General features: G+C 43.7%; 1 protein-coding gene across 2 annotated transcripts; it reads right to left on the minus strand.

The window, feature by feature from the left end:
• Nucleotides 1–106: 106 nt before the first annotated feature.
• Nucleotides 107–21,045, minus strand: LOC122573846 (protocadherin-like wing polarity protein stan). 2 transcript variants are annotated; one of them, XM_043740760.1, is made up of 14 exons: nucleotides 20,953–21,045; nucleotides 11,666–12,236; nucleotides 9,589–11,142; nucleotides 8,426–9,263; nucleotides 4,267–8,185; nucleotides 3,782–4,148; nucleotides 3,500–3,715; nucleotides 2,846–3,418; nucleotides 2,339–2,765; nucleotides 2,024–2,261; nucleotides 1,641–1,958; nucleotides 987–1,563; nucleotides 861–867; nucleotides 107–715 (listed from the first exon to the last, which is right to left on the minus strand). In XM_043740760.1, the coding sequence occupies exons 2-14, from the start codon at nucleotides 12,106–12,108 to the stop codon at nucleotides 704–706; spliced, it is 9,489 nt and encodes a 3,162-aa protein (XP_043596695.1). In that variant the 5' UTR covers nucleotides 12,109–12,236; nucleotides 20,953–21,045; the 3' UTR covers nucleotides 107–703. The 2 variants fall into 2 exon arrangements, with proteins under 2 accessions (XP_043596695.1, XP_043596694.1); XM_043740759.1 differs by lacking the exons at nucleotides 861–867; nucleotides 20,953–21,045 and adding an exon at nucleotides 14,237–14,797.
• Between the last annotated feature and the right edge of the window lie 1,665 nt (nucleotides 21,046–22,710).

Genomic DNA, 22,710 nt, shown 5'->3' on the forward strand with positions numbered 1-22,710 from the left:
GTAATATCTAAGCAACTAATAAGAGAAACAGAATAAATGAACGGAATGTAGAAAACTCGCGGTCACCCGATGAAGGATATGTATAAATTATGTATTTTGTCACATTCTTTTCATATAAATATATACAAAACTATGGAAATTGCGCCGCACAGTTGTACGATTCTTCCACATGGCATGTATAAAACATTGTAAACTTCTTAAAAAAAGAAGGGAGAGAAAAGAAAATGAAGGAAGAAAATAGAATCTAAATATAAAGTGAAATTGGAATGTATACATTGCACAATACTGAGTTTAAAAATTAAGGTACTAGAGAAAGTGATATTAATTACACGAATGATGAAATGAACTAGAGATCATATGTCTTCCGACCATTCATCGCGTTTATCGTTAACGAAGAAGTCGAAAGAGTCGCTTCCGAACCGAAGCTGGAATCACACGAAACGAAATACCGACAAGCGTATGTATATAGATACGTACAGGCACTCACACATACATACTAATCCATATGGCTAACTTTGTAAGTACAGTCATGGCCGCTCTTAAAATATACCTTAGAGCAATTACCACTCTAAGAAATATATATATATATATCTATATCTATATATATATATTTAATCATTTGAATTTTAAGCTAATAGTACGTTATATTACTTTGTACGGTGTTTGTTTGTAGCACGGAGATCGTCATACTGACGTTTCCGCATTAGTATCCTTCCTGAAACAACAAAAATTAGAAAGAAATTACCAACCTACATTATCACGTTGAAGCTTCAAACTCAGTGTGACTTTTACTTTAACAAATACTTTTAGTAGCGTAATAAATAGTTCTAGAGGTATGTAATATTCCTACAAACGCTTACCTCTTCACTAATTGTCACATTCCAGGGTAAGCGTAAATTATAAAGCAAATGAACTTAGTTAAACTATATCGATACCATTTGTTGTGACGCAAGATATTTTTCTCAAATGTAATACATCATACTCACTCGGTCTCCGTAATGGTCTGTTCGTATTGTTGCTGCTGCTGTTGTCTGAGCGCAGCCAATTCATTGCTATGCTGTAAATCGTGAGTCAGTGAACTGGACAATATTCTACCGCTCATAGGTAGAATATATTCCGGCGAATCTTCTAGCACAGTCGGTGTCATTTTGCCGCGCTTTAAGCTACCGTATCTTTCCGAGCCACTGAGATTATCGTGTTGAGAACCATGTAGACTCTGCCCCCTCTTCAGACTTCCATATCTTTCCGAGCCACTCAGATTTTCATGGTTTGAATTTTGCGAGTGATGACTCATGCTGGATGCAAGAATGCGCGAAGAAATGGGTAGCATGTATGGAGTAGGTGAGACAGTGTGATCTTCCTCAGCTGTATATGGGAACAAGTATTTTTCTCCCAAGTGATGAAGTTTCTCTTCCCCTTCCGAATAATTTTCATCCGGTTGACTCTTCTGAGGCGAATTCATTTCGGGATAAGGCAGTGGATTCGGACTAGAAGTCTTGTTCGAGGCCATTTCGTTGTCGGACATGGTACCTCCAGACCATTGACTTCCGCGCACGTCCATTACTATAAATAAAAAGGTTGTTGAAATTTGATTTGAAACATTCTGATACTATAAGGTTTTAGAGTTTATCGAGGATTACCATTTGATGATAAATATGCTTCTGGTAACTGAGAACTCCACCTAGGCGCGTAAATTGGTTTAATGTTTGGGAAAAGTTCCGTGTTTGAGCAAAGTATGTTCAAGTGTTCGGTAGGATTGCTGTGAATATTAGGCAAATAATTGTGTGCGACTGGTTGCTGCGTCGAGACGCCCATATTTCGGTGCGACCTTGACGTAACATCTTCTTCGTCGGAGCTGTGCGAACTCGCAAGATCTAAGCTTCTTCCGCCACCTTCTGCTTGGGATCCGTCTGAATCTGATTCGGAATCTCTACGTTGATTCCTTGGTTCTGTCGCTTCTATGAATTGTTATGATTATTAGAAGTAACAGCGACTTCAGATCAAACTTGACTCCAACAAATACCTTGTCTAGAATGTAACGTTGATCTATGGCTTCTAGAAGACATATAGGGATCTCTGTCACTATTATAATTGCTCGTGGATGTTGACGTATGCCTTAAATGTGTATCGCTACGATAGGGGCTGGACCCAGTTTTATTTGTACTTCGTGAAGTTGTACTACTCGTCGAGACTCCTACGTGAACTCTCCTACACACGGACTCTGCTCCACTATACGTCGACGAGTACGCCAACGCAGACCGCTGAAATATTATTCAAATTAGAAAAATTACTTTTTCACTCTTGATTTAATACAATTGAATTAAATTATTTGACGTACCGAGTGACCGTTTACGTTCTGGCTGCTGCTTCCGTTCCCCATACTTCCTTCCAGCAAAGGTGTTTTTTTCCCAATGCATCTCAATAAACTTAAATACAGATTCCTTCTTACTCTACCATTAATGAAGCAATAACCAACCAAACTAAATGATGCATGAACGACTACTGCTATACTAAGCAGGTATGACAATGTTGGAGAATTTTCGGAGGCATTGAGAACTGTCAGAGTCCATGTAGATCCAAGTAAAGGTAACGAAGCTACCGATAACCAGAGTAACGTCCTTAAATTTCCAAAACCCATAATGTGTTCTTTTAATGTAAACGCCGCTCGTACTGACATGACAAGAATGCAGAAGTTCACAAAAACTGCTAGGCAAACTGGTCCTATCAAAGACCAAATCACGGTTTCATAAATTGATAACCAACAGCTGAAATGGATGAAATATTTGTCATTAACAACGTTTCTTTTGTTAGAATACTTAAGTAAAAAGCGTAGAATTATACGAACAAATAAAAGTTTCCGTATTGATCGGCTCTAACGCCGATGGTCAGTCCAACAATAATAGCTGGAGCTCCATAACCCATTGTATAGTAGAATCTCATTTGTCCATGGTTCACGTCTCTCATTTCGGTTAACATTCGATATAGATGAATGGAGTCCACCAAAGTCCACGAGAATGTACTCAACCAAGCATAGTGTAAACCAATAGCCGTTAGTTTACACGGAAACTCATTTGAGACTAGAGGACTTCTGGCTTTGAGCGCGATCAAGTAGAGCACTTCGGCGAAGAAAACGCACATTACCAAATTTTTATGGATGCTATTCGAATTTGTACCACCGCCTCGTATCAAAGCCAGAATGAGTAAGGCAGATAATAGCAAAGGCAACGCGAGCATAAACGCACTATAGCTCGTTACATCTTCCAGTAAAGACGGTTCTGGAACGTATTCTGGATCAAGTACGTCCGTTAGTATTGCAAAAGTGGATAACTGGAAACAGGAGCAGTTTACGATGGTGCCGAAAGACAGAGAATCATCCTCGACTTCCGTAGTACAACCTATTCGGCTCCATTCACCGATTCTGTAACACACAAACAAATTTAAGATGAACGATTCAGTCCAAATAGAGTTCAAAGAGCGAATAAAGTGTTACAGAGCGTACCCTCTAATCGTACTCCAATGTACACATTGTGGATTGGTCCTAGTCTTAAACTCGTCCTTCTCGCTGAGCCAAAGACTAATTTGAACTGGGGATTGCAAAGGAATTCCAGTCAGAGACTCGTAACCGTCATCCGAAGGTACTAAAACGGATACTGTTACGACTGGCGAGCCTACCGCTACTTCTACGCCCCATCTAACTGCTACGGAATCATCGAATCTGAAAAAAAAATGAATTATAATTGATATTGCTAATCTATGCGAGATAACGAATATAATTATTTACCTTTGAGGCAGCAGGGCACCTAATTGTTTATATTGCACGTAACTCAACACAGCCTTTCGATTGACCAAACTTTTCTTAACATTTAATTCCCCTTGCATTAGAGGTTTTATGCCTAATATATTAAGAGGCACTCGTATCTTTGAATATGGATCGAATCTGCTTGGATCGGCCATGTAATTGTTATACTTTGGGAAAGTAATTGACGGGCCGAAATGAGCAGGGGACGACAAGAACGCAGAAGTATCAGGCAAGACAACCTTCTGATCCGCTTCAGTTGGCCTTACCGTAGACGCTGATGGATCATCCATATATTCTGCAGTCTCGTATCCGAATAAACTTTCAGAAGTCACTACATCCAAACCTAACACTGCAAAAATAAATCACTCAAGATCAATAAATTGTAATGAATCATTCAATTTGAACAATTACAAATAATTGTAAATGTTATTGACTAAAAAAGAGAAAAAAATATTCATTTTGCTTACCAACATTAGTGTCGACTACTTCAAAAGGATTAGTAAAAGTATCATGTTGAGACGCAGTCAAGGTCTTCAAATAATTCGCCATTGCATCCAAAACCTTGTCAGGAGTATCACCGTTAAGAATCTCAATCCTCGACCATTTCTCCGCATATTTGGATTTCAGAATATAGCTAGAAATGCCAACTAAATGAGAAACGTAATCTTTATCTTGACTATGAGTCAAGTTCAATCCGACCAAACTCTCTTCATACTGCAACAATGCTATCAGCAAGGATTCTGCGATCAACAGATCAGCTCCGTACAAGTCTTTGGTAACGTTCACCGCTCTGTGCACGTCTTTTGCTATTTTAACAGCGACATAGGTATTCAAAGTCAAATCCTTGGTCTCTAACGCGGCTAGCTGATGTCTTTGCTCGATGAACGCTTCTGAGGTGCAGTTAAAGAGATCAGGTTCTTGCCAACCACCCAGTTTGTCGTCACAGGATCTAGAAGTCTTTCCTTCAGCGATATCGGGACAATCCTCGACAGCAGTCATTCCAAACTTGGTCCTCGGCCACCATAAACCTTCGGCGTAAGATCTAGGACACCCATCATACACCACCTCGCAGCCACGAAGAGTGACTTCGGCATATGGATTGGGACACGCCGTGCAAGACCGTCCAATGACCCCGATTCTGCATCGGCACTGTCCAGTTTCGGTGTCACAGCGAGGACCGAAGCTTCCGGTTGCATAACATTCGCATGGAATGCACTCCTTTTTACCCGAAGGTTGATAGTGATTCTCCTTACAGTAACACTCGCCTGTAGTCTTATTGCATGCAGGATCATAGCCCTTGGACTCGTCGCAATGACATGGCCCACACACAGGCGAGCCCCACCAGGTTGCCGGGCAAGGTTGGTCAGCTTTAATCTCGCAGTAGTCTCCGGAGTATTCTGGCGAGTTACAATCGCATCTGTATCCCCTACGAGAGGCCGTATCCTCGATACAGGTTCCAGTACTGTTACAGGGATTCAAATCGCAAACGCGGTCGCAATTACGTCCAACCCGACCGGTCGCGCAGACGCACTCGCCCGCTTGCCATTTAGGAACGCAAATCGATGCCTCCGGACAGTCGACGTTGCACTCGGTCTCCGAGCTGCAGCCGGTCGCGACGTTCTCCTGAACGGTCGGTCTCAATAATACGCTCTGGTTGCTACCTATACGAATGTCCTGGAGGCAGCCGTCGAAATACGGTAGCTCGGTGTTCATCGATTGCTCCGGTCCACCGACCAGGATCCTACCGATGTACAGACCCTGTAATTTCGCTGGTAATGACGAGGATATGGGCCTATTCCGGTAATCGATATCGAGAGAGACGTGACCACTTTGCCAGATGATCTCCACTCTGTGCCATTCGCCATCGGCGACGTCGTTCCATGTTTGAATGATGTCCGCGCCGTCTAACAGAGCAACTAGTTTACCCTCTCGGATCTCGAGCAACGCAGAACTGTTTTGCCCTATTTGCACGCTCATGACGAACGCCTGCTTGGATCGCGTTCTCAGACTGAGCGCTGTTAACCAGGGAAGCTGGATGGGTCTTAGTAAAGGATTAAAGCTGAGCATTCCGTCACCGTGAAAATTCCATGGTTTACCGACTTCATCGGCGCAGGTAGGTCCAGCAAAATTTTCTTCGCATTCGCAAATGAAACCGGACCATATCTCTCGACACTTGCCGTTATTTTTGCACGGAGTCGATGAACAGAAAGAAACCTTCTCTGGGCAACCAGGATTAGTGCCATTGTCGGCTACAAATGAATTCAGGTCGATGAAAATATGATCGATGTACAGGTCGCTGACGCAACCCACGAAGTCTTTGTTTCTGATACGAAAACTAGATGGTATAGCAGGCAGGCCACCTAATTGCAAAGGTCCTGTTAGATCTAAGAATCGATGACACGTCTCGGTGACGATGCTGCAACGTTCCTCCAACACTTGTTCGCTTCTTCCCGCGCAAGACCACCTCGATCCAAGTCTTTTGCCGTATTCCAAAGCGAGAGCAACGTCACAGTTGTCGAGCGAGATCGTTACAGTTTTATTTATGTAAGAGACTTCTACTTCGTGCCACTGACCATCAGATACTCCACCAGGTATGCTGGCACTCGCTCGGGTAATCTCGTCACCAAGGGAAAAGCTGAACTGTACCTCGGAATCGATTATCTCTAAAGCTATGAAGTCGTGTTTCTCGTTGTATCGGCCGTTGTAAAGCAAGAGACCATTTGCCGCTTCGGTGGCGAATCTTAATTTGATATGCAGCCTGTGTCTTTGCCTCAGAGACGCGAACGTGAGGAACGTTGCCGATCCAAAGCTACGAGCTTTCAGCTCGCAGAGCGGAGTCACGCTTTCTAGAGTTGTCACAGGGCAACCTTCGCAAGTGAAACCGCCAGTCGTTTTCATGGTACACTGGGAACCTCCTTTACAGATCCCTGGAGCGCAAGTGTCCTTATTCAACGAGATTTCGCAGTTTTCTCCCGCGAATTCAGGGCCGCAGAAACATGCGTATCCTCCTTCTCTTCTGTAGCAAGTGCCATCGTTCATACACGGATTCGAGTAGCATAAGTTAACCTCCGTGTCGCATAAGTAAGACTCTTTGCTACCAGTGAAACCCTTCGCGCATCTGCACGCGAAGGTCGTTACCGGATATATAGGTCTAAACAATACAGTATCGCTACTAGCGAATCCAGAAGCGTTTCCAAACTTTAATACCGTTACGCATTCCTCGAAATTCAAACAGGGTTCTCTGACGCAAAGATTATCGTCGAACGGTAGCACGGTAACTGTGGCCAGTCTCGCCAGTATACCCCTGTTCAGATACACACGTTCTTGAAGAAATTGCGGGCTGTAAAACTCGTCCGTCACGCCTGGTTCTACTTTACGCGCAGAGAAGCTCACGTTTAGGATCTTCCCATTTACATTGGCGTCCTCCTGTATGCTAAAGAGAAAGATGTTCTCTCTGGGGCACGGGATAATTGCTGCCAAACCATCCAGAAAATATCCCAGCAGAGGACTGAGGAAAGCCTCGGCCGTCATGTCGTCTAATCTAACGGTGATGGAATTGAGGAGCATTTTATCGGTTATCAGGCGCACCGAGAGAGTCATCGTGGCCTTGACCTCGTTGATACCGTCCGTGACGGACACCTCCATCGTCGCGACACGTGGTACATTCGTGTTCAATTGCGGCGACAGTCGGATTTCACCGGTGGTTCTGTTCAAGTCGATCAAATTGGCATTGTTTCCAGCAAGCACGGTGTATGTCAACTTATCCGTGACGTCCGCGTCCACAGCAGGTATCTTGCCTATGGGAGCGGTCGGAAAGAAGTCTTTGAAGTTATTGAATATAATCTGAAAGTCCTTCAATACGGGCGCGTTGTCGTTCACGTCGGTTACTAGTATCTGAACTAGAGCATCCGATCGCAAAGGAGGCGATGCGGCACGCACGACTAACTCGAACTTTTTCTTTGGCGATTCGTAGTCCAGTTCTTCGAGCGTAATCAGTTCCGCGCGATCCGCACCTGACCTGACATTCAGGGCGAAACTGTTTGAATCCTCGCCTCCTATCACGGAATACTGTACAACGGCGTTTGGTCCTTCGTCCGGATCGTGTGCATAAATTTCACCGACGGTTGAACCGATCGGTGAATTTTCGGCTATGTAAAGAACGATCTTGTCGTTCTCGAAAGCGGGTGGTGAGTCGTTCACATCCTGTATTTTAATTGTCACTGGCACTACCGTCGAAAGAGAGGGAGATCCTCTGTCCATCGCAACTGCTTTCAAAGTGTACATGGCGACAGATTCTCTGTCCAATGGCTTGGCTGTTCTAATTACACCCGTGCTTGAGTCTATAGCAAAGGCGCCATCCCCGTCGTCCTCCAAAGCGTATCTCACCTAAAATAATGGTACAATGACAGACACGATTTACTTATTGCAACACGGTATACTTTAAATACAAACGACTCACACCATTTACCTATTACACTCAACCTTTTACTCTTAATACTTTACTATTAACGCTTACTATCAAGGCTGTTACGATATGTCGTTCAATTTTTTACTGTTACAACTATATCTCGTCCGCTTCAAGAGAATTTTGAAAAGATTGATCAACGAAATTCAAATTGTTCTTACTCTGCCATTGAGGTCTGTATCAGCGTCGGTGGCGGAAACTCTGAGAACACTAGTACCACCCGCAACATCTTCTGGAATGGATCCTTGGTATTGAGGAGCTTCGAAAACAGGAGCGTTGTCGTTCACATCCGTAACGGATATTTCCACGTTGATGGTATCCGATAAAGGTGGCACGCCTCCATCTCTCGCGGTAACAGTTAGGAAATAGCCAGGTACAAGTTCACGATCCAGAGTACGAGTGGTCGTGATAGCTCCTGTTTGTGGATTTATGGTAAATTCGGACGCTGACTCCCCACCATCGGTGCCTAAGCTGTAGGTGATTTGAGCATTCTTTCCAACGTCTGAATCAGTCGCGCTAACGACGAGAACTGTTGTGCCAATGGGCGCATCTTCGAACAGTGACACAGCGTACGGTGTGTTCTCAAAAACCGGTTCGAAATTATTGGCGTCCGAGACGTTGACATAAACGAGAGCTGTGTCGGTTCTACCACCGCTATCGGAGGCCGTAACAGTAAGAACGAACCTCTTTTCTTGCTTATAATCGAGCGGTTGAGCTACTGTTATCAAACCACGTCCATTCTGAGACGCGATCGAGAATCGACCTCTAGTATTGCCGGCGGTGATTTCGTAATGTATCCTAGCGTCCTCGTCAGGATCGGTCGCCGTGACAGAGGTGACAGGAGTGCCCGGGGGATCGTCTTCGGAGACCACAGCTTCGTAGTTCTTAGGGTCGAAATAAGGATCGTTGTCGTTCACATCGGTTACGGTGAGTATCACGGTAGCGCTCGCAGATTTTGGTACTTCACCAGAATCCGCTGCGATCACGTTGAACTGGTACCTAAATAAAGAGTTTAATTAATTGATATATAACGAGAGGCGATCGTCAATTTTCATTAATATTACCCGTAAGTAGTATCTAGTACCGAGACTAAAATCGACGATGGTCGAAGATAATCAAAGAAAATTTTTCGCCATCGATAATGATTACCGGAAACCAAAAAATATTTCCTCCTTCCATAACGATCATCGATAGCCAAATCTACTTAATCGCATTTCGGTCATTTACGACAATTATTCTTAACCAGAAATTATTTAAATCAAACTATGAACTCCTATTTTTTAATTTGGATCGTGACAGTTACGATCGTTAAATGTAACCGTACCTTGAACATTGCTCACGATCGAGCTGTTTCGTTGTATAGATCCACCCAGTCTCTGTATTAACTGTTATGGGGAAGTTTTCGGTGGAAGCTCCGGAGAAGTCTCGCGCCCCTATAGTGTACTTTATTTGAGCGTTCGCACCCTCGTCAGCATCGTACGCCTGTATCCGCAGCATCGAGTATCCTATAGGAACGTTCTCCGACACGGACTCTTGAAAGTGACTGGTGTAAAATCGCGGCGCATTATCATTCACATCGCCTACGTGCACTAACAACTGCGTGGTGTTCGACCTGGCTGGCGAACCACCGTCCTGAGCGCGTATAACTATCTTGTAACTTCTGGTGGATTCGTAATCCAGAGGCTTGACGAGAGCCACGTCGCCGATCATAGAGTCTATGGAAAAAGTATTCTGCGTGTTTCCACCGATTATGGCGTATCGAACAGCCGCGTTGTTCCCCGAATCCGCGTCCGTTGCGCGTATGCGCGCTATCACCGGATTCGCCGTGTAATCCAAGTCCTCCGGTATCCATGCAGAGTATGTACGTTCAGTGAATTGAGGGTAATTATCATTATCGTCTAGCACGCGGACCACCAGCGTGGCGTTCGCGGATTTTCGCGCGGAAGGTGGTGTCGCCTGATCGGACACGCTCAGAATGACCGTGTACACCTCGGTCTTTTCTCTGTCGAGAGGCGTACGCGTTGTAACAACACCGGTTCTCGGATCTATCCTGAAGGTCAGAGCGTCGTCGGCGTTCGCGACTCCACTGCCGCTAGTCGTCGATAAGATGGAATATTCGACTTCGGCGTTTCTGCCTGCATCTTGGTCCGTAGCTTTGACCGTAACGACCGTAGAACCAACTGGTACACCCTCTCTGATAGAAGCCTCGTCTTCCGGCCACTCGAAGGTTGGCGCGTGATCGTTCGTATCCAGGACGTTCACCTGCAAGGTGGTCGTACCGGTTCTCGGAGGGAACGAGTCGTCCACGGCAAGTACCCGAAAATAGTGAACGTCCACGCTCTCTCTGTCTAATCTAGCGCGTGTCGTAACCCTTCCCGTAACTGGATCCAGGACGAGTAACGCCTGTGATCGTGCATCTAACAGAGAACTCATGGAGTAACGAACCGTGCCTCCTTCAGGATCCCTGGCTCTGACGGATGTTACGTACGCGCCAGGTTCTTTTTCCTCTTCGACGACCGCAACATACAGGGATTGCTCGAAATACGGAGACTGATTCTTCAATTCTCTGCGGACTCGCCTGCCGAGATCCGTGTCGTCCAGTTGACGGTGATGAAAGACGATCTTCAGACGATGTTCCGCGTCGGTTAACCGCGATTCAATGCCGCATCTGAGATTCATCGACACGGAGATCTTCCAAAGAGGATCCACCAAGCATTGCTCCGTTGCCGAGACCAAATCTCCTGCTGCACCTTCGATCAGAAACCTGGGATCCGCTACGCCACCCCACCTAGTCTCGCACTCTTTTAGGGCAGTCTGTGGAAGGAAGTCTCGCAACGCCGCTACCAGCTGAGACGTTCTAAGGCAAACCTCCGTGAACCTGTTGGCAGACAGAAGAACAGCATGCGAATCTTATTATCCCTTATCGCGATTACCGTTGCTTGTTTCCCGGTAAAACTGCGCGCGTTAACTACTACGCTGTCACGTCACGTGAATTAATCATAGAAAAATAGGAACGAAGCTCGCATAGCAGTTAATGCAGCGAGCTAATTACCAGCAGATTATCTAAATGAACATCAGACACGGGGAGTCTCCCGTTGGATCGACGTATTCGATTGTCCGAGAAGTAATTTCCTATATTGTAAATTTAAATCGAGTTAGATCTCATCGATTCGGATATCATCCTTCTCACTTTCATCGTTTCTTTGTTTTAATCGCGTACAAAAATCCCGAATATCAATTTCCTTCGTTTAATTTCCTAACTAAATCTCTTCATGTACATGCTAACGTTATTTATCGAGTCATCGGAAGAAACGAAGGGAGTATTTTCAAAGAGCGATGTAAAAGGAACGCGAAACAATGAAAACGACAGGCTCGTAATTCGCTAAAAACCAAAGATTCACCTCTCGGTGCTGGGCATAGCGTACGAGGCCAAAGTCTCCGCCATCCATCCCCTGGTAGCAGCTAGATCTCGATTCTCTCCGCCACAACCGGTGATCAGGATCCTGAGTGGCAGACTGTAATAGTCGATCGTCGGTCTACCTAGCCTTGAACTGGTCGAGTCCACGTAGAAGGTGAAAATTCGCGGATACTGAAGACCGTCGCAGCTCAAAGGTCGCGCCAACGTGACCCGGCCAGTGTGAGGATGCACCTTGAGCAGCTTCCTGGCAAACCAGGCAGTCCTCTCGTTCGAGACCTCGTACTTTCGACGCCCACCCAGCTGCGGTACACCTGCCTCGAAAACCACGCTGCCGGCGGGCGTGCTCGAAGACAGCACCGCCAGGTACGCGTCGGTCAGGGTGCAGAAGGCCGCGAGCAACGGGAGGATCCATTTCCACCTCGCCATGACAACCACCCTCTTACAACGACCGCTCCTTCTTCGCGTGTTCTACCCTCCCAGACAAGTGTCCCATTGTCGCCGATCCCCTTTCTGCTCGCTCGTTCGGTTCAACGTACGCTCGCGCGGCCTTCCATCTGTAAAACAGAAAATCTGGTTTTTAGATTTGAAACTTTCACTGTGTTTATCGAACGATAAACGCATATCCGTGGTTCTCTTTGGCTCTCGGTCGCTTTTCCGATAGCACGTCGCGCCTCGTTCCGGCGTTTCGTCAACATTCCAGTTCGCGTCTTCGGGATAGGTCCAAACCTTCGGGAATTTCCTTCGGCAGTTGGAACAATGGGTATCGTAATAGAATAAGAATCTGTAGATACTTCGAGTTCTTGAAAATTTTGCGTATTTGAGGAGATAGGTGGAAGGAGAAACGGAAACTGAAAAATGGGATTCAAAAGAAAATTCGATAATGCGAATCGGCTGAAAAAGAATCGCAAATGAAAGAATGCAACGTTGGTTGCTTAATAGGTTAATAAGTTAAATATATACATTTCTTGAAACAATCGGCGAATCGTTTCTCTTCGACGTTGATTTTGTGTCACTTTGATTTTCATACTTTTTATTATGTATCTGTATCGAGCTCGTAATATATTTATTTGGTTAATGTAATTCTAATTGTTTTAATAATAAAGCAGGTAGCGTTACTTCTTAGTTCGGTCGGTTTTAAACTGGTTTCGACGTCTAAGTAGAGGACACGAGAAGCAATCGTCACTCGTTGGTTCAAAGATCACGACCTTGAGCAAGACACGAGCAGGAAAAGAGAATTCGAATTGCTCGCTGACCTTCTTCGCTCTGATAACTCACAAAATATTTTAGACGAAACAAGAGGAACGAGAAGTCTCGAGAGCCGTTGAATAATTCATCGTACCTAGAAGAGGTCATCGAGTACGTATGACCTAGGAAACTAGGAGCAAAAAGCAGTAGACGAGTTCGTTTACAGGAGAATCAAGAGTTTTCTTCGACTTTATTAATCGGAACGAGACGGAACTTTTCGTTTCCAGTTAATTGCATTTTCTTCAAGCGCGGAAGAATCGATGAAAAAACGCATCTAGCACCGCCGCTTTCTCGCACCGAATATCTTCCGCCAGTGTGAGAATGCGATACCCGCTGCAAAACGTGGGAACGACGATTTCCGCTCGTTTCACCCTCCTTGCATCAAGAGACTCGCGTTCCCTTTTACGGCAAATTCGTTCGACCTGTACATTGTTGTAACGTACCAGCCATCTCGTGAAGTTCTAATTTTTAAACATTCGAACCTTAAGATACCGAACATTCTCTGACATAGTACACCATCGTGAGGCGTCTGAAAATACGTAATGAGCAAGTAAAAAATTTCTCCTAAGTAAGATTACGATACGAAAGGTGCAAGTTTTGCTCGATTATCCCATCTGAACGAGTCGATTCTCCAACGACTTCGAACGCTGTGTTATTCGAAGGGGAGGCTCGGTATAGTTATAAATGGTCCACTCTACTCGTACTGTGGTACTGTAACGGCAACCCGTTTCAACGCGTTTGCGCGTGTTTAATAAGGCCCAAGGTAATACGTGGCGCAAAGGACGACCGTCTACAACGAGCATCTTCTTCTTTGTCCTGTTTGTCTTGTTGCGTTAGAGAATCGCCGGTCCTCGAGATCACGAGACTAGTTGACCGTAGCAAGAGCACGATAGGTCTCTGGTGGCATCGGCTCGCGATCCTCCTTCCCCGGAGGCTAACCGATCCGGTTTGACCAATCCAAACGGATGGTGCATCGGCACGAACCAATCGAACCACCGCTTGCACAACCAGCTACGAGCAGGTAGACAACGAGCACGGACCAGCCGACTCGCCTTCGGAACAAAACGACCCGACGAGAACAAGAAAAAAACGAACGAACGAGCCGAGGAGGTGGCCAGGGACGTGATGCTTATAGGCGGAGGGCCGCTTCTTCGTTCCTCTTCGCGACGCGACGCACGATCTTCCCTTCGCTTCGATAATACTTCGCTCGGAATAATTACTAAGCTATAGTCTTCTTCGCGCTCTCATCCCCAATGTACACAGCAACGTTTACCACCACTTTGTCATTTTTTGCACGGCAGAAACTTACGATAAAAATTGCCATACCACACGCGATCGACTATTCGTTTCTCCGAGCATGACGAGTTTCTCCTCAGCTTCGATAATACTCCGCTCGAATGAATCACCAAGAAATCGCTTCCTTACGCTTTCGTCTCTAATGTCCGCGCTTTATCCAACGTTTGCTACGTTTTGCCACCTTTCCCTTACGCGAGTCCACGATCGCATCGCAGAAACTCAGCGGTAAAAACCGGTACCATGCGTGACCAACGTGTCGCAAGAAGATCCGTCGAGTGAGCTGCATAGAAAACGAAATTGCACAGCGTACTGCTGCGCGAGAAGAAAACTCGCGAATCATCCGCGCTCGCTCTCAACTTCCAGATTGCACCGATGAGTTTACGGTAACGCGTAGGACGAAACGATTCACAGATCGTTAAGATAGTAGTAGAGCTACGGTTTCAGACACGCTGGTGCCCTCTAATAACCTCGAGCTACGTCTGCCTTCGTCCGTCGTTATTAACATAATTCCTTGAACGAATCAGATACGAATCAATGGGTGTAACACCTACGTGCCAACTACCGTTCTCTGTCGTTCGTGTTAAACGTTTACTCCGGCTACGTTTACTCGGAAATGATCGCGCTTCGAATATAATTGCGAACGATTACTCTTCGGTTCCATTTGATTCGAATCAAACGAGCTTGAAAAAAATGCCTCGAAAGACGATCAATTTTCCGGCGAGCTTGGCCGCGTACGTTCTTACGCGATGAAACGCGTCCAGCGATGGTATTCCATGGACGGTGCAGACAGCTTGATATTCCATGCTCGTTCTCGCTCACACGTTGCCGACTCTTAAATTCCGGTTAACCGCCTGGTGGAAAATGCGCGATATCGATAACATCTTTTCGCCTGGAGATTCCTATCCCTCGTGTGTTTCTCCACTGTGTAAAATTAATTGTCCACGATGGTTAAAACGAATCCTCACTGACTTTTTCGAATACCTTACGTCGTGGATAGTCCATCGGCCGCTTTTCGTTTATTCGCATACTATTCACGAACGTACTGTACTATTCATCGTCTCCGGTCATCGAATAACAGCAATTAACAGAGTTTGCCGATAAGATACTCGTCGACGTTTCTTCGCCCTTTTAATTTCGTTAAAAAAATGAAAAAAATATGAAAAACTTTAAGTCGGTTCGAATTCGATATGTCTAGTGACTACAGATACATCAAATATCATTGTAGATACGGTGAACTGTTAGTACTGAGTTTATTTGGAAAAATGTTCGCGAGAAAGTCGTCGGTAAAGTGGTCAGAAAACGTTCGCGCCAAGATCTTGCAAAACACTGTTTGCGAACATGTGCCGGTGAGTACACACCTTTATACAGCAAACTGCCCATATTCCTGCAATTTACCCGCAGGAAAGGGTCCGAGTATCCTTTGTTTTCTGTGAAATAGCTATTAATTACGCGGATTACGCGAAAGATATGGCATGACAACCAGACCTGGAATTCTCGAACCTACCAATTATCCTTGAAAGCCACGTCTGCATCTTTCCTCCTAATGACAGGCACCTTTTCAAATTGATCGGGCTGCTTCTCAGAAAACGTAGATAAGCCGCCGTAAGTAGCCCATCTCCATTCGTCTTCAAACTAGCCTCGACGTTACTAAACCGTTTTCTTATCCGAACTTAAGAACGATCTTAAGAACGAACAACGAAAGACAGGTCGTACAATTTGGTTGTTTTTAATGAAGACATAAAACACGTTTACTGGCCTTTCCAGAGATCAGCGACTCAATTTAGTGTTTTGGCCGGCACGCGACTTTTCGCTGGATCACACGGGCCACGTGTTTTTTCGCACGAGCACACCTAACTCGGAAGCGTGAAATGCCCTGTCAAAAAGTTTAAAGGCAACAGGATTTATTGCTCGATCGATTACATCGACGTTACACGGCGCAACGCTGCTTTGTGTAATCGTTCGTCAAGTCTCCGGTAATGATCTTTTGACGCGGCGCGTAGCGAGTCCCAGCTGACACTGCCTCTACAAATCCTCTGAATCCCATTAATCCGTGCACAGAAATCCCATAGAGAGCCCGGTGTAAATTGACTCGACACGCACCGACTGTTTCTCTAACTGTGAAATAATTGCACAATAAAACGACGTGGAATTTCGCCCATTTGTTCGCGAATTTAAACGACCATTACGGTTTCCAACTAAAAAACTTCATTTCCTTTTCCTATTTTCTAAAAATATATCTTCTTGAAATTGTGTCCAGAAAAGGATTCTTCTTCCTCCTGTTTATTTTTTTTTTTTTCTTTTATCTTTTTAGTCTGTAAAATTGACGCGGTTACAGAGGTTCAAGGAAAATTGTAGAGTGCAACGTGTAAACTGGAAACACGTTTCTCGTGAAACTAAATTTTCTGTAATGGCTACGTAATGGCTAGCGATATTTCAAGTTCTGGACCGTCGTAACCGTGCTCATACTACATCATATTATTAACCCTTATTCCGTAAACGTCTTTACGGTACCCTCCAACTGTAAACGTGTAATACGCGGGTCTTTCGCGTGCGATGCATTTTTCAGTAGATAATACTTGTTAAAAAAATCTCCCAAAAATTCATATAACATGTTCGGGCGTTGTAAACCGAGATTACGGCGAAACTTTTGCCGGTTAAATTTTTCCAAGCGAGGAAAAGAAGCTTCTCTACCTGCTACCTCGCGAGAAATTCTTAACCCGATCGAAATAGCCTCGGGCATGAAATATTCATCTTTACAGTTTAATGATTATTGAACGTTTTTGGTGTTTCTAATTCAGATAAAATAAAAAGCTGGCGAATACTCTTGAAGCATACTGGGTAAGCTGATATCAAAAAGTCTTGCGATTTCTCCTTTTTTATTTAAATCTCGAATTAAACCTAGAAAGTAATGCTCCAGGCTCGAATCCAGCCTTCCGAAATAATCTCGTAGTTAATATCTTCCTACATGATAAATTGCAAGATATGAAAGATTGGAGAAAACATTTTATCGATTTCTACGAGATTTTCGATGAATTCTTTTTTCCCAATCATCCGCGTCTCGCCTTCGTGTTTTACAATGCTGCAACGACCGGCGAAGATTGGCCAAAATTAGGGAGGAATTATTTTTCTGCGAAGAGGACCGGGCCAGCATCCCTGAGAACTTTTCGTTTTGTGGTACTCGCCTTCGTCCATCTGACCGCCTCACGAATGAACATGCGAACAACTCCGCATACCTATTACAATAACCGGTGTACGTACACGGTTCCGTTCAAGGTTGCGGAGCCAAGCAAGTACCTACATGATCACTGCTGAGAACACGGCATGTTCCTTCGTTAGCTCTTAATTGACAATGAAACTACCATTAGAGATGCGATCTATCTCTACTCTCCGCTTCGATTCAAACGATTTGTTAGTTATTAGACATGCGTGTAAGTATGGAATACCTGAATCGCAATGTCGACCTTGCCAAGAATGTGGAAAGCAAATTTCCAGCACGACAAATCAAAGTCTTGGAATAATCAATTTTCTGGCAATCGATAAATGGGGTTCTACGTTTTGGAGTAATATCGCGCAACCGAAACAACCTTTCTGCCGTTTCCTTTTACGCCGAGGAAGAACGATGCAAAAATATGGAGAATAATTTGATTTACATTTAGATGAATAATTTCTTTACATTACTTGCGCCGTAAAAAGAAGCGAGAGTACTTTCTCGATTAATTAATAATTCTGGAGTGACAATGAATTTTTATTGGAATCGCACGAACGACAGATTAAACGATATTCCCAGGCAATTTAAATTGCGAAATCATCGTATTGGAATTTTCATTTTGCATATATTATTAATACAATTTTTCTAGAAGCATGCGAAAAATAATCAAGCAGTACGCGAGATCAAATTCCCCGGAATGACAAATTTTCTAACACTCACCAATCGTCCAATTGAATATTGTATTGCGGAACGATCGATCAATGTTTCTAAAAAGCGTACGATGAAAAATCGAATGAAAACCGTGGTATTGCGAGGCAGTTACAATAACAACCGTTAGACGTGTACGCGAAACCATATTCACGTAACGGTGCGCGGTAAAATCGGAAAAGGACGAGGCGTAGACCGGCTAGCATAGTCGAGCGTAGTACAGCTTGGCTCATTGACTTCTCGAACGCGCGTCTCCTCTTCTCCGAACTCTGATAATTGGTCACGGAAGATGACGATGAAAGATTTCGCGATGATAAAAATCCTAAAATCCCATTTGATGAGTTGCAAGATGCAAAAAGCAGCCGCGATCGATCTACCACGAATGCAAACAAAATAGCGTTCGACTTGTTACTGGAGAATAAATCCAGGATTTGAATCGTGATCGTGTTACACGGAGATACTATCTTTCCATATACATAGTCATGCTGTGCGTCTTTCGATTTATTCGAAAATAAATGCCACTTTTCACTTTATACTCATTCATTCAGTCATCATACGAGCATTCCTGTCTGCGCTTCTTCGCTTTCTTATGCCTTTCGCTCGATTATAAATACGGTAGCCAACATTATTTTAACTTACAACTATCCTATTGTGCTTAATATCGCTCTCCGCCGTTGCTGGGAAGAAGGAATACGAACGAAAAATTCTTGCACGCGATTTACGTTCCTGAAAGTCACGCGATTCTAATCTCGCGCGACAACGATAGCTCCGAGACATTGTAAATTTTGTAAGGGCGGTGCTACGTAGTAAGAAAATTCCCGTCAGAGGCTTTCGTTGATCTTTCTGTAGTCCATAGATGATATTTGTTTTAATAAAATAAAATTTAGTACGCGTTAAAATTAGTTAAAACTGAAGAAATCTACTGGAACAGTCTATTTTGTCTTCTTATCTTTTCATATACAATAACCTAGCTACATTGATATTTTAATTAAATTAAAATATAACACGAGAGAAGGTGTCTGATATATTAAAAATAAAAAGTGATAATAATCGTCATAGGATCAAAAGAATTTGACTTTCTAACTAAGACTAAGAGAACGCGTTTAGAAAATCGGAAAAGGGTCGTGGTATTCTATATAGGTACAAGCGTGGTACGGTGCGAAGATAGTTAGTCGGAGATAAAAGTCCTACGGAAGAACGCTCAATTTTATGGAACCTGTTCCCACCGTGACTCCCTCAAACGGGTTTAGTTAGGTGCATACATTTCACGCTCGTATGCGTGCACGGCCGTCTTTTAAAGGTCGTAAATTAACGTTCCGTTCTTACAACTGTGCAGGGAATCCGAAAATTCGTAAGTATCTTAATTAAACCGCCGCCAAATCCCGCGACGACAACTTCGATATGCGTTTATTTCTTAATTCCGTCGACGATTAACGACCGAGAACGTCAAGCTAAATTCCGGCTCTTCCCATCAAATTTCTACATCTCCAGCGATTTCTCCTCGATTATATCGTTCTGAAGACTGTGATAATTAAAGAGAAAAAACTTTCTATGATTTCTATGATATTATTTTCAGATAAATGTAATCCGAAAACCGATAAAATCAAAAATCGATCGATCTCTAAACATGTAGCGTAGATACTTTAAACGATATTTTAAAGAATTTTTCCTAATACTATACAATGTTTTCTTTCGCTTGCCATGCATACCCTTACGCACAGCTTTACTCCATACATTTTATTAAGGGTTTCATTAAGTATTTAATTTTAAATATCGCTATAAACTAAGAAATTTTTCTGGCCGAATAAAATGCGCATAAAATTCGTATTTAATACGAGAATAACAAATATATTTAATCACGTTTCATTAGTTTCACGTCTTCTTCCAAAAAATACGAATTCGCCTAAATCTCCGCAGTCCAGTTACGTGAAAGAAATCGATCGATATTTGTTCCCATTGGGGTGACACGATGAAGATGGAAAGAGCAACTTCCGCCTGAATGTTGCAGTCTTCCTGCACACAACGGCGCAACGCGTATCGAGTCGAGTCGAGTCGAGGCAAGTCGAGCCTACTCCAGCCGCGATACAAGAAGAGAGGGTGAAAGAGAAAAGAGAAGAGTCATCCTTCTCTCCTTCTCCCTCGCAATCAGGGGTGAGTGACTCACGTTCTGCAGCTTCGACGCCGACAGTCGGGACGCTTACCCTCAAATATTGATTCGCCGGCTCGGGGAAACGAGGCTGCTAACCCTCCAAAGCAACGGCGTATCTAAATTTTTCTAACGCAGCATTTTTCGGGCTTCTTATTCGCCCCTGAGTCTTCTCTACTCACCTTACAACTTTCACTTCTTATCGAAGACCTTTCGATCACGTATCATTTGCAAATCATTATTCGCGTACGCGCGTCTTCACCGCGTGTCTATGCGTATTTGCGTACGTCAGAACACCAAGAAGGACAGCCAGACGCCAATGTGTTGCACGTTGAATCGATCAAACTCTGCCGTACGTTATTGCGCGTGAAACAGACGTAGGCAGAATACGGGAAGGGTTTAGAGAAAATAAAATACGGCATGGGCTAATTGTATGCGTAAATGTCAAGAATTTTCTTCCACTAGAAAGGAGATACTCGCGCCTTTTCCACTATCTCTTTCTTTCTCTTCCTCGCTCTCTACCTGTTTGTCTCCCTCTCTTTCTTTTTTTCCTCTTCTCTTTCTAGAGACAAACGTTAAAAACAACAGAAGCGACGTGAATCGCATTCTCATACTAGAGAACAAGGTTTCCTTTGAATTTTCTAAAAGGTTAATAAGAAAATACTACCTGTGACGATAGAAAGGAAAAAAAACGTGGTTATCTGAGCGCCGGAACACGGTGAAAAGGGTTCAGCAGGCGAAGGCAGAAAGTATAATTGTGGTCGAAGCTCGTTACACGTCTCGCTGTCGTAGTAATTAATAAGACATTTTTCCCGTGAGAAAGTGCCGAGCAGTAGAAACACCGGTGAGTTCTCCTCTCCTCAGTGTTCTGTATACGGATAAAAAATGAAGCGACGACGTGCATGCCATTCAAAAAGGTCACTCACCGTCCCGCCAAGGTCGGCGAAGTTTTGTCACATTGCGAGTCACACCCAGCTTCTCTTTGATCCTTAATCCGTCTTCAGCACTTTCTCCCTGCGACCACGCAAAATTCGACGAGAAACGAATTACACATACACACGCCGTGAACACCGTGTTGGCCAGATCACGAAGAACGACGTGCACGCACTTCAGCTGCTCTCGGCAGCGTCGCGACTACTACCAACCACCATACACGCACGAACCAATCTTATGTACGAGCGTAGTAGAGGGCGACTACCTGCGACCGTGTATCTCGACATTGACTTCGAGCGACGATCAAACGACCATCTCCGCACCGGCCACCGATCCGCGTTTAATGCGCTCTTTTTTCCCCTCACGCAGAACTCTTTTTCTCCTTCCTTCAAAATTGTCAATTCACTTTTCGATTCGCTGCAAATATAGGAATTTCCTTTTTATCGAACTGCACTCTCGCCAAACTGAAATCGAAAGCGAATGGATATCAAAGTGGTAACTAAATCGCGGATTTTTATGCATTTATAAGAAATCTGAGTGTGCAAAATTGCATAGAAAAGACGTATAAAATATCAAAAGTATAATGCCTCCTATAATGAATTAGTGGATAAAACAATCTTCCACCTAACTCTTAAATATATTCTGAGAAATATGAATCTGCATAAAAATCTGCTGCCTAGTGACAACGCAATAGAAAACTAAGTCTATTGCATTAAACGAGATAGTAGATACCGATTACTAAATGCAAATATCTTTTGAAACCGATATCTGGAATATATCATTTTGTTACTGTTAAATACCTGAGATTTTGTAACTGTTTTGATCATTTTTCTACTGTTATATTAACTTTATAGCACCTTGATGTAATACTGAAAAGTAGCCATATTAGAATTGCAATTAACAAGAAGTGAATTTTGATTTTGATTTTCAGTTTTTACTGGCAAGGAATTGAAAATATGAAATATACGGTATCATAAATAGTTGTAAGAGGAGTGTACTTTCTAATTTCGTAAAACTATAGGTGGATATAGCTTGGAAGTGCGTCATTCCTGTAGTTACTAACCTGTGTAACTTCTCTATTGATATAAACGTTTTTTAAATGTTGAAAATGAAATTTGTTGGATGCGATGGAAGATTTAGGTAAAAGGCACAAGCACACACCTTGCTACTGTCGACAGCGTCGGCGACTGCTGCAAACTCTCTCTTGCACGTGCACGAGACACATAAACATTTAAACGCGTATGTATGTGACTATCTTGACACGAACGACTTTTACAAGTGATATTTTTCAAGATAATGAACTCTAAATATATACGTTACTGTATCTTTACTTTCTTCTTTGATAGTTTATAATACTTAACATAAATATGTATGGAATCAAATGCGATGAATCATATATTTTTGACAATATTCGAATCGAATTAAAGCACACTAAGTCGGCGGTTTATTTGACGAGAACGCCATCTAGGTGTTCTAAATATATTGTATCAGA

Source organism: Bombus pyrosoma, linkage group LG12, assembly GCF_014825855.1.
Source record: "Bombus pyrosoma isolate SC7728 linkage group LG12, ASM1482585v1, whole genome shotgun sequence".
Taxonomy (NCBI): domain Eukaryota; kingdom Metazoa; phylum Arthropoda; class Insecta; order Hymenoptera; family Apidae; genus Bombus; species Bombus pyrosoma.

Coding starts and splice junctions, on each gene's coding strand:
- LOC122573846 (XM_043740759.1), bottom strand. CDS start 12,108: ATGGCGAGGTGGAAATGGATCCTCCCGTTGCTCGCGGCCTTCTGCACC. Junction 4,149..4,266: donor AGTAGTCGACACTAATGTTG/GTAAGCAAAATG, acceptor TTATTTTTGCAG/TGTTAGGTTTGGATGTAGTG. Junction 1,564..1,640: donor AGCATATTTATCATCAAATG/GTAATCCTCGAT, acceptor TTTTATTTATAG/TAATGGACGTGCGCGGAAGT.